This window comes from Bos mutus, chromosome 28 (assembly GCF_027580195.1).
Source record: "Bos mutus isolate GX-2022 chromosome 28, NWIPB_WYAK_1.1, whole genome shotgun sequence".
NCBI classification, from domain to species: domain Eukaryota; kingdom Metazoa; phylum Chordata; class Mammalia; order Artiodactyla; family Bovidae; genus Bos; species Bos mutus.
This window is the reverse complement of record NC_091644.1, coordinates 17,387,045-17,399,683: the sequence shown is the minus strand read 5'-3', so window position 1 is coordinate 17,399,683 and position 12,639 is coordinate 17,387,045. Positions and strand designations below refer to the sequence as shown.

The 12,639-nt window shown below is 38.7% G+C and overlaps 1 protein-coding gene across 5 annotated transcripts in view; it reads right to left on the bottom strand.

The window, feature by feature from the left end:
• Positions 1–12,639, bottom strand: part of ASCC1 (activating signal cointegrator 1 complex subunit 1) — a 114,820-nt gene that overhangs the window by 101,665 nt on the left and 516 nt on the right. For 3 of the 5 annotated variants that reach the window (XM_005911963.3, XM_070364910.1, XM_070364911.1), the window contains exons 2-5: positions 11,047–11,182; positions 10,051–10,150; positions 5,879–5,976; positions 534–712 (exon numbers count right to left, since the gene is read on the bottom strand). In XM_005911963.3, the coding sequence (XP_005912025.2) occupies positions 534–712; positions 5,879–5,976; positions 10,051–10,150; positions 11,047–11,158 (489 nt within the window). In that variant the 5' untranslated portion in view covers positions 11,159–11,182. Of the gene's footprint in view, positions 1–533; positions 713–5,878; positions 5,977–10,050; positions 10,151–11,046; positions 11,183–11,485; positions 12,627–12,639 lie in introns of those variants that run through there. The other 2 variants (XM_070364909.1, XM_070364908.1) reach the window with 2 other exon arrangements.

The window sequence follows — 12,639 nt, the reverse complement described above, 5'->3', positions numbered from 1 at the left end:
AGACCACTCAGCCATTACACTGAGTGAAAAAAAAACACAATCTCACATATAGTACATTCTCAGGAAAACATATAGTATATATTCAGGAAAGACAATGCTAATAGTAACCAAGAAGGGATCAGTGATTCCCAAGGTTTGGGGTGAGGAAGAGGTGACTCCAAGAGACCGACGTGAGGGAGTTTTTGGGGGGAGTGCAGCTGTTTTGTATCCTGATTGTGGTTAAGTGGCTACAGGAATCTATACATGTGCTAAAATGAATAAAAATACACCCACAAGGTGCAGAATGGTAGGTACATTAGGATGATCCTTTTGTGTCATCCTTTAGAGGATATTTCTGTAATACATGGAAACTTATGTGCTGATACAACTGTAGGTATTTTTTTTCAGTTCAGAATTAAAAGAAACCATCAGAAATGGTTCCCTTTTTCAGTGGGAGAAGAGATGTGTATCTTTCTACTGTTTGAATTATGAGCCATTTTTTTACTCTTCCTTATACTTTTTCAACTTTTAATTTTGTTCTATTTGTTGCTTACCATGGAGCACTTCTCCAGTACTTCCTCCTGGAATTTCAGAAATCGTTCCTGAACTTCAGCTTCATTGAGGAAAAAGGCAAGGAAGTGAGTGAAGGGCTGCTTTCTTCTAAAAGTGAGCAGAAGAACATCAATCCGAGTTCGGGCTGAAACTACACCACTTCGATGCTGACCAGTGATTACTGTAAGCAAAAAAAAAAAAAGATTTAACACGCTCAAGGACCATCAGTTGGTTGTAAAATAGGTGACCTCTTAAAACTGTCATCTCTGGGGAACAAAACTGTCATGAATGTGTACATAATTCTGAACAGCAGACAGTATCAAGGGTAAGAAAGCTGTTAATGAATCCAGTCTAAGCAGAATGAGGTTTAAACAGAGTAACCTTAAGACCGTCTGATGAAGTAAGAAAATGAATTCAAAAGCTACAAAGCTATCCCTCATACCTTGCTAGTATGAATGTAAAATGGTGCAGCTGATATGTAGAAGTCCGGCAGTTCCATGAAAAATTAAACAGAGAAATATCACATGACCCAGGAATTCCACTCCTAGGTAGAAACTCAAAGGAAGTACAGGCAAGTATTCAAAAAAAAACAAAAACTTGTACAAATGTTCATAACAGCTTTATTCACAACAGCCAACAGGTGGAAAAACACAAATGTTCTTTAAGCAATAAATGAACAAATAAACCGTGGTATTAGGTATTATCATACACTGAAATACTATTTGGCAAAAACAAAAAAGGAGTGAAGTAATCATACATGCAAAAACATGGATGAATCTTGAAAACAGTATGCTAAGTTAAAGATGCCAGACACAAAAGACCACATGTTGCATGTTTCTGTGTATAGGAACTATCTAAACAGGCAAATTCAGAGACAGAAAGCAGATTAGTGGTGACAAAGATCTGGGGAGTAGTGAGGAATGGCAAGTGACTGGTTAATGGGTATGAAGTTTCCTTTTTGGCTGACAAATGTTTTGGAACTAGACAGTGGCTGTCAAGCAACTGTAAATGTTTCCTACTCCAGGGCATCTTTCCCACCCAGGAATCGAACTTGAGTCTCCTGCATTGCAGGCAGATTCTTTACAGTCTGAGCTACCAGGGAAGCCTGTAAATGTACTAATAATGCCACTCGATTCAACACTTTAAGGTGGTCTAAATGGTAAATTTATGTGGTGTATAATCTACCATTTTAAAAAAAAGAACAATGTATTACACAGAAATTCAAACAATAAAAATTAAGAACAAAAAAAGTGGAGTTTTCTGTTATGTGAATTTACCTCAATTTTAAAAAATACTGTGGCAAAATTTTTAGCAATTTGCTATAGTAAAAGAGCAAAACGGAGTCTACTACAATATATACGATCCTACCCTAACTGTATGAAAAATACAAGGTTAAGTAAAAATGTTTATCTATATCTGCATTGTATGTATGGATATAAAATTTCCACACCTTGGTCTTCTCTGATCTGGGCTGTCTTTATATATAAATGAAAATAAGAGGAAAAACCACAAAACCTTACACTACAATCTGTAAAGAAAAAAAAATCATTTAAGGATTACATAACCTCTGTTGAATAGAGATTAAACCTCTAGGTTCCAGAACTGGCAGTGCTTGGTTCAAAACAGAAGCTAAGGCCAGACGCAGAAGACAGGAACAGTGACCAAAACTGCCACCTCAATGGAGGACTTACTAAAGAGGCAAGGACAGCCTTCCGAATATGATGTGAGATACTGAAGTATTAACTTGATAGTAGCAACGTCTGCTATGTACTTTCAAAACCACAAAGCTTGCTCCTTCCAAGCAACTGCAGAAGTTGCTTGGAATGGAACAAGTAATTCCATTTATTTGTCCTAATACTTCCCATTAAAGCATTTGAAATTTTCTACAAGAACAGCCTATTTTTTTAAATGAAAATGAAATTATCATATCCATTTTGTTGTAAAGAAACAAGATGGAAATTTCTGGGAAAAGAAGTAAATTATGAATGAACTGGGATTCCAATGATAAAAGAATCTGCCTGCCACAGCTGGAGACTAAGGAGACACTGGTTTCATCCCTGAGTCGGGAAGATTCCCTGGAGGAGGAAATGGCTACCCACTCCAGTATTCTTGCCCGGAGAAACCCATGGACAGAGGAGCCTGGCAAGCTACATTTCATAGGGTCACAAAGAGTCGAACACAACTAAGCAACTGAGCACTCACGCACGCACATGTGAATGAATGAACAGAAAGCCTAAAACCTGTTTGCCTAAATAGAAAATTGACATAAGTCATAACCAAAAAATGTAAGAGAGCTTCCCAAATGCCACTAGTGCTAAAGAACCCACCTGTCAATGCGGGAGATGTAAGAGACTCAGGTTCAACCCCTGGGTCAGGAAGACCCCTGGAGGAGGGCATGGCAACCCACCCCAGTTATTTTTGCCTAGAGGATCCCATGGACAAAGGAAAGGAGCCTGGCGGCTACAGTCCATGGGGTCGCAAGGAGTCAGACGTAATTGAAGCGACTTGGCAAGCACGCACAAAAAAATTAAGAAGTAGAGATACGGTATTTTTTTTGATGATATAATTGTATTTTCAGTAGAACACTTTGAGAATCCAAAAGATTCAAATGCCCGGTGAAGGGAAGTGTCCAAGCAGGCATTCAAATAATGTGCCATAGAAAGACTGACAAAGGAGGACTCAATGGTAAACTGGAACAATGTTAAAGTAGAAACTATAACTATCTCTGTACAAGGAAAAAAATATGGTAAGAGACTAAAAGAAAAAGGTATGCAGGGGAAGGAAGCTTAAAACTCCTACTATATCTATCCTTTTGCACTAAGAAGGTAGTTTGGCAGAGAATAAGACTAGTAAGATGTTTTCATTTTTTTAACACAGAAAACTGCTAAGGGCATGTCAAAGGTGCTCAGACTTATTTCCAGAAAAAGATTCAAAGTTGAGCAAACAATGACTACAGAGCAAATATGATGAGGTTAGAAATATTCTAAAACTACAAATATCTGAGCGGGTCAGAATTTACTTGACATGGGTCTAAGGACTACAACAAGAGATACAGAGGAAGAAAACAAAGGCACTAATGTGGAACTTTATAAAAACCAACTGCATAACTAAAATGACAAAATAATTTTAAAAGCCTGGAGAATCCCATGGACAGAGGAGCCTGGCCAAATACAGTCCATGGGGTCGCAAAGAATCGGATACAGCTAAAACACGCACAAAAAAATCATTCTTATATCCCACTGCCTGAGGCTTCAAATCAGACTAGACCAAATTCTTATCTAGAGGACAAATTAGTGAAGTCGTTCAGTGTCTGACTCTTAGCGACCCCATGGACAGTAGCCTACCAAGCTCTGCCATCCATGGGATTTTCCAGGCAAGAATACTGGAGTGGGCTGCCATTTCCTTCTCCAGGGGATCTTCCCAACCCAGGGATCGAACCTGGGTCTCCTACACTGCAGACAGACGCTTTACCATCTGAGCCACCAGGGAAGCAAATTGAAACCTACCAGATCATTTTCTTCTCTAGTTTCTCTAATTTAGGAGAGGCAAAACAACTAATTACAGCATATACCATATCAATGCAACTGCAGTTTTGATTTCACATCAGAACCCAATTTACTGTAACCAGTAAATTCAATTTTTTTATATACTTTACTTCCCTACAAGACTAATAAGCCAGTTTATCCTCTTGCTTTTCAATTAAATTAGTTCCACTAAATTCTTACTTTTAACAATTAAACACCCTTATTATTCACACTGAAATATTTTGGCTTTCAAGTCAATAACCTGTCTAACCTTTTCTGGATAAGTTTTGGAATGACTCCAGTATCTTAAAATGGCTAAGGTCTTCACATTTATTGCCTGTTATAATTTTTACCAAAATAAAAATTATTAGCCATCTGTTACTATACTCATAGAAAAAAATGGGGAACAGATTCAACTGTTAGCAACAATTATGGCTGAAGTTCATAACATAAAAGACTTTCCTTTATACTTTACATATAATTTCTACAAGCTTTTCTTTTTGAAAGCATGTATTAATTTTTAAATCAGAAAAAGAGAAATAAGCTTTAATGCAATTAATAAAATTACTTCAGTATTTGTAGCCTGAACTTTAACACTTAGGGAAAGACACAAGCTTTTTTTTTTAAAACAGTAATTCTAATGAACTAAATATCTATTTTAATGGGAGTCCTTCAAAAATGTCATTAAAGTTCTGAAGTTAAGAGTTTACTCATGGGGACTTCCCTGGTTCAGTGGTTAAGACGCCACCCTCCCAATGCAGGGGCTGCCAGTTCAATCCCTGGTCAGGGAATGAAGATCCCACATGCCACGTGGCCAAAAAACAAAAAAGAGTTTACTCGTTACCAAGGGGCTAGGGAAAACTCCAGCACTTCACTGTCCAAAATAGGAGCCCACGTGCAGCTAGTTAAATTAAAAGATAAATGAATTAAAATTAAATAGAATTTAAAATTCAGTTCCTCAGTCACATTAGCCACATTTCAAGTACTCACACGAGTGGCTAGTGGCTCTTTGGATACTGCAAATATACAATATACTCACCATCATGGAAAGTTCTTCTGGACAGCCACTCTAAAGTCAACTGCTACTTATCTGCCACAGTGATTATTTTTACATAGAACAAAATAAGAAGAGTACTTATAATTCTTTTCTCCTAAGACTTAATACAATCCATGAATGTTTATGGAAAATGGATTATTGGAGGCTGCTGCACTTACTTGAGGCTGAAAAATTCCTACTGTTTTAAAAATTGTCCCTTCAGTACCCCTCACTCAAAGTCACTTTACAACACAAGTCTGTGCACCTGGTTCACATTGATGCTTTAGTACAGAACTTTCTGACATGGTTTCTATTGCTAAACTACTTTTCCTCACCTGAACACTTACTTGAATCAGGTTGTTGTTTTAATTATTATTCTTACAATTTCCTTCCTAGTCTACAAAGCAAGATACAAACAAGATAACTAATAGGGAAAGGGCTGAACCTCATTTCAAATTTGCTGATCTCACTTTTTCCCTCTAATTCTAACCTGAAATAATTCACAAACTCCATTTCAAGCTACTGAAGCATACAAGAAATCGCCTAGTCCACAACAAAATCTGGAAGCTTTATTCCATCAGTGTGTAGTAAAGTATCAAATTAAGGCCCAGGTACTCAAATCAAGATAAGGCTGTGTAAGTACATCTTTCCTCATCTGAGAGACTGATACTGATATAAAAAGGACAATAGCTACAGAACCACACAAAAAATATAATCATCAAACTCAGTTGGGTCACATTATTCCATACACATACAAAAGTGACTGCAAACATATATAGAGTCTCACCAATTTCTCCTTCTTGTCCAGGCTTAGGAATGCTAATAGAAGTTTTGGTCTCCACTTCTAGTTTCTTTCTAGTGTCCCCTCTCTTTCCAACAATATGCCTATAATATAGAGAAAGTTAATTAATGTAAGTCAAAATATACCCAAATAAAGAACTCCATCATATTTAAATCATATGTGGCCAGAGATACTCCCTCATAGAAGAGTGCTTCAGTAAAAACTCAGTATTCGTAGAGGAAATTACAAGTCATATAGCTTTATAGAACGTGTTGCATTATATTCACTGACAAAACGATGTCCTACAGCCAATTCAATGCATAGAAAGAATAATTATACCCAATGCCTGTTTGCTTCTCAAAACTAGATTCAAAATCTGGGTCTGCAGTTAAGTGAAAGAAAAGCTAGCATAGTCTCATTGGACACTTGAATGGGTCTACAGTTTGAAGGGGGAAAATCTTGCCCTCTTAGAGAGCAAATTAACTACATTTTGAATTCATCCTAAGGGAATTATCCTTCATTCATTAAATAATGGTAAATAGCTTAGCAAAGAGCAGGGTCCACCAACCAAGATGCAAGCACAGAAAGAGGTAACCCTCAGACTGAATTCAAACACATAGACATGTGTTGTTTGGGAAATTTCACCTAAAAAATATAGATTTCTAAGTTCTTTCAAAAAATTAGGAGATCTGTCTACTCAATGGCAAAAACAGGCTGGAACATGAGCTCATTTCTGAAAATGGAATATGAATTCATCACAATCCCTGCCACTTCCTACTGTCTTTTATTGACTCCAATCATCAATTGGCTCACATTACTTACTTAGGCCTCCTAGTATAAATAATTCTGACCATCCAAAGCTATCTTCTGGAACCCATAGTAATTAGATGTATCAAGGCAAATGAGACTACTGGATCCCAGGAGAAAAGTTTCAGACTCTAAATAAAGCACTAAGAGACCATCACAGGACCATAAAGTTAAGAGAAAAAACTTCCTCATCAACAGTATTTTGACTTCGATGATTTCAATTACAGTACACTACAGCATTGGTGGTGAGCTTCCCTGATGGCTCGGAGGTTAAAGCGTCTGCCTCCAATGCGGGAGACCTGGGTTCAATCCCTGGGTCGGGGAGATCCCCTGGAGAAGGAAATGGTAACCCACTCCAGTACTCTTGCCTGGAGAATCCCATGGACGGAGAAGCCTGGTAGGCTACAGTCCACAGGGTCGCAAAGAGTCGGACACGACTGAGCGACTTCACATTCATTCACAGCATTGGTGACTATGTCTAAAATTCCATATTTGTTTTTACATGGGATAACCAAGTCTGATTATTTCCTTTAAGATTTATTGTAGTAAGCCGATTTTTATAAAACAAGATGTTCAGAGGAGGACTGGAACTCCACAGTTTCCATGTAGTTTTTCTCTGTGCTGAGCTAGGGACTATGTAGCACCAACCCCCTCAGCCTTTGTCTTTCCAGGTCTTATCAATAAAGGGGTATTTTCAGTCAGGTTCCTATTTGTTAGCACATGGCTAGTGGACAAACCTCTCATAAAGTTGTTGGCTCAAAGTGTTATTAATAGTCTAGGCACCTTAGAAAGGGAAGTGGTTGAGGTTAAAGAGGCTTTAGAAGCAAACAAACCTTGGCCAAGTCATTTAACCACTCTTAGCCTACTACTTCAGAGAAGGCAATGGTACCCCACTACTTCACTTAAAAAAATGGAGTGAATAATACCTAAGTATCATAAGGTTGGTCGTAAGGATTAAATGCGATCATATATAAAAGGACTTCCCAGTGACTGGCACATAGCTCAGTACAGACCATGTCATCCTCATTAAACCCATGATGGCATCCTTCCAGTTAAGAGTACAGACAGACCCAAAAGAGGTTTACACGGAAAGTCTAAAGCATTCACTAAAATAATACAGATAAACAGTGAAAGGATGACTCGTTTATTGTATAAGTGGAAATTCTTGCCAGATCAAGTGGTTCTCAATCTTGGCTACACACTGGAATCACCTGGCTGCTGCTGCTAAGTTGCTTCAGTCGTGTCCAACTCTGTGCGACCCCATAGACGGCAGCCCACAAGGCTCCTCTCTCCATGGGATTCTCCAGGCAAGAACACTGGAGTGGGTTGCCATTTCCTTCTCCAACGCATGAAAGTGAAAGTGAAGTCGCTCAGTTGTGTCCAATTCTTCACGACCCCATGGACTGTAGCCTACCAGGCTCCTCCGCCCATGGGATGTTCCAGGCAAGAGTACTGGAGTGGGTTGCCATTGCCTTCTCCTGGGTAGCTATAAAAACTAATGATGCCTGGGTTCAGCTCCCAGAGATTCAGACTCAACTGGTCTGGGGTACACCTAGGTACTGGGAGTTTTTAAAACTCCCCAGGTGATTCTAATTGTACCTGAAGTTGAGAGCCACAGTATTAGACCTCGTCTGTGGACACGTGCACCACTATTAGACTTTGATTATAAGTTAGTTTGGTCAACTAATTTCTTCCTTGGACCAAATAAGCTTACATAAATGATTCTTAAGAAAGAAATCTTACATGTAGATCAATCATTTGTCAATAAGACTGAGAGGAAGGAAGAGAGGAAGAGAAGGAAGGAAGAAGAAAGGAAAAAAGAAAGAAGTCTTCCTAGTAAATATTGTCTATTAATTAGGATTTAGCAGAACCAATACTTAATGTAACATGTAAGTCATCTGGAACAAAATGAGTATTTAGAATATATAAAATTCAAAAGGTCATATGGTTAGAATCAGACATTTAAGGAATCTTTACATACCTTAGCAGTAACAAATATATACATTAAGGAAGACATGTTGCATTGATTTTTACAAGGAATCTGAGTCACAGCTTTCTAAAATCACATTTCTTAGAAGAAAATGTGCCTGAAACCTGGAAAGTGAGCTGTCAGGATTCGCATTTGGTTTCTCATTTGGTCCCATTCCAAGAGAGAAATGTCATCCTCATTAGGTGTTTCAGAAAATTCTCAAGTTGAAAAACATGCAACTATTTGCCTCTTGGAACTTAAAGGTGTATGATTCTGTATTTGTAGACCTTCTCTCATAGAGAAGTATAGACAGACTTTATTCATCTGGTACAACACAGAAATACAATCTATGACTTCCTAGACCATCCTATCTTCAGAGGTGCAAGCCCAAAAGAAGCCAGCCAGCTACAAGAGCTAACGATATTAGTGGTTAATAAGAGACAGAATATGATCAACACGAAGGCAAGCAGGCACAGACTGAAATGATCACAAAGCTTCCAAGCAATTTAAAACTAAAGATGATTCTGGAAAAAGCATTTTAGTCTTTGACAAGAACTGGAGGACAACAGAACAGACACATTCCTGCCTTCAAGTAGTTTCCAGTCTAGGGGAAGAAACATCAACTAGCTGACAAATAAATATAAACATGAGGCTTGAGAAATGCTATAAAGGAAAAGTAGTGGTGTAATGAAAACATATACTACGGTAATCAATGTGGCGGGTGGGGATGCCGGTGTCAAAACAGGCTTCCCTAAGGAAGGAGAATATATTAATAACTAGGTAATGTAAGGAAAGGGAACAGCATATGCCAAAGCTAGAAGGTAGGAAGGAACCCAGAACATTTGAGGAACTAAAGAAAACCAGTTAAACTTAAGTGCAAAGCCAGGGAAAGAGTGGTGTGAGCTGAAACTGAAAAATGCAGGGCTGGCTAAGTCACGTTCAAGATTTTGGCCACTGCTCTAATGGAATAAAATTCCATCTTCCATGGAAGAATGTTAATGGATTTCAAGCAAAGTTAATAAAATAATCAGGTTTTCCTTTTAAAAAGATTATTCCACCCTCAATGTGAAGAACTGATTGGAAGAGAGCAACAATCAATGTGGAGAGACCAGTAAGTAGGCTATTTGAAATAATCCACAGAAGAGGTAGCAGAATGGCTATAAAGAAAAAGTAAGTGGTGGATTCAAAAGATACTTAAGAGGCAAAAATCAACAGGCTTTGGTGATGTATATGGAACGATGAAACTGATCTGCAATTAGTCTTTAGAAATTCTAGGATGTTAAACACTAAACCATTTTGTCACTAGTAAGTACTATAATAAGTGTGGAAAAGAGAAGCAGCAGCTTCCTTCTAAGTTTCCTGGAAGTGCCTCCCCATGAAGCTGCCAAGGGGCATCACTCACTTGTAGAGTAGGCTGGGGGCCTTCACGGTACATCGGAAACCTTGTGGGGTCTGCACCACCTCGTAGGTTTCACAGGGCTCTTCTGCACACTCCACGAGGCCTGCACAGAAACCATAACACCTCACTCAGTTGCTCTGTGGACAACAGTCTTTCTTCTCCTCAGCTGTCCAACTATTCTTAAGGTTTAAAGAAAAGCAACACACACACAAAAAGAACAGCCATACACGTTACACTGCAGAACACTGCTCCAACATTCCTCCTCACCTGCTCTTAGACAAACAAATAAAGAATAAAAACACATGACTATTTTAAATCTTCCAGTCCTGGAACCTTGGAAAAGGAGTATCTACATACCACTATTTAATTGTTTTCTCCCAGAAATAAATCTTTTGTACTATTTTACGAAGACATAATTCACATAAAATTCATCCTCTTAAAATGTACAACTCAGTGGTTTTTAGTATTAGGACGCAAAATCACCTCAGTGAATGAGGTAGGCAGGAGTGAGACAAAGAGAAAACAGGAGGCTGAAATAAAAAAGCTCAAGGCCCCAGGGCTAAAGGGAAACAGCCACGTCGGTTGTATATTTGAAACTGCCTGTATATGACTGCAGAGAAGAAAAGAAAAATTATGACACAACAATAACAGTTAATATCGGGCATATGTTCATTTATTTCAACAATTTATAAAAACTAGTTCATAGCTTTACAGATAAAAGAACTTAATTTTACCACAGATAATTGTTAATATTAATAGCTAACTAAAATTACCCCTTATTACATTTAAGCCTCTGCACAAAGATGACACAACTTAACTTATGAACTGAGAATACCTCATCAAACTAAATTACCAGCCCACTCAGAATCAACAAGGGAGCTATGAGGGGCCAAACAAGTCAAATTTCAGTGCTCACACAGAAACACTGAAACAAAGAATTGCTTCTACAATACGGATAACATTGTACTTCTAATCTGACCAAAGAGCAACTAAGATTACCTTGGTAATAGTCATCATCTTCTTCTTCATGTTGATAAGTCTGTTCTTGGATGGGATTCTTCCTATAAACCCGTCCACCAATTTTTATAAGCTGTGGACGCAGAACTTCCATGATTATGTGGATCTTTATACAGGCCTACAAGGACAGAATTGGGCATCAGTTCATAGTACACCCTAAGCAAAAGCATTACTGTTTCCACTAGATTTCCCCTATCTAGAAGCTGTTTTATTAAGTCAATTGCTGCATTTTCCACTACACTATTCCACTCCTGGCACACTCAAGACAGTAATTTGCAATCTATCCAGCATTCCTCAAAAAAAGTGATTACAAAATACTGAGCCTGTCCATGACTTCGGAAGAGAGACTAGAGGTTCTTCATTACTTTAACCTAAAGGGAGTAAAGGAGAAGACAATGGCACCCCACTCCAGTACTCTTGCCTGGAAAATCCCATGGATGGAGGAGCCTGGTAGGCTGCAGTCCATGGGGTTGCTAAGAGCCGGACGCGACTGAGCGACTTCCCTTTCACTTTTCACTTTCATGCACTGGAGAAGGAAATGGCAACCCACTCCAGTGTTCTTGCCTGGAGAATCCCAAGGATGGGGGCGCCTGGTGGGCTCCCATCTACAGGGTCCAACAGACTGAAGCGACTTAGCAGGAGCAGCAGCAGCAGCAAAGGGAGTAAAATTCAACCTCTGTGCTTATCTGAACATTTGTGAAGCGTCTCACGCTCTTACCCAGTATGACAGTTAAGACAATTAGGGATGTTTAATACATTTATCCTCATGGGGAGGACAGAAAAATCCTTAACTACTTTTACAAGTGCTAGAAATACATACTCAACAATTAGATCCAGTTGCCTATTAAAACAAAGTTAAAATATAACTTAACCAACATGGTTCTGCAAACTAACACATTGCTGAGGGAAGGAATTCAATTTCTGTAGGTCACTGCCAAAAACTGTACATCACTCAGGAGAAACCAAGTTTCTAGTCACCACTTAATGAATTAACAATTTAGGAAACAAAGCTTCTTAGGTTAACTCTGGTTATGTTTAACCAAGGTTCCTACCACATATAGTACATGGTCTTGAAACCCAAAATAACCTAAGCAGTCCCCCTCCGAAAAGATCAATCCTTACTAAACACACTAATGCTCAATCCAACCTCAGGAAGTAAATCGCTTTCACTGGTAATTTGCTTACAGAATCAATGAGTTAGTTTCGTGTTGTGAGAAACAATAATATATAAAGTAAACAGACTTGAACATCGAAAGAGGAGGCATAACTAGCAATACTTTAATGACATTACACCCTAATACTCAATTTCCCAGGACCTTTCAAAGAAAAAAAAAACGCTCGCCACAAAAGTAGAAGTCAATGTCAAGGTAGGTCCTCAAACTGAGCTCTGGAATAGAGGGTTGTCTCAGAGATAGCAAACCCTCCATTTGCCTTTCCTATAAGGCCCTGGGCTGCAAGACTGCTCAGGAGGAAGGATGGGGGAATAGCCAATTTAATCCTGCTCCGTGGTGGTTTGGAGAGACAGAAAGGAAAGCAGAAGGCCTACAAAGTCGGGAAGGAAGATGAAACCCTGAA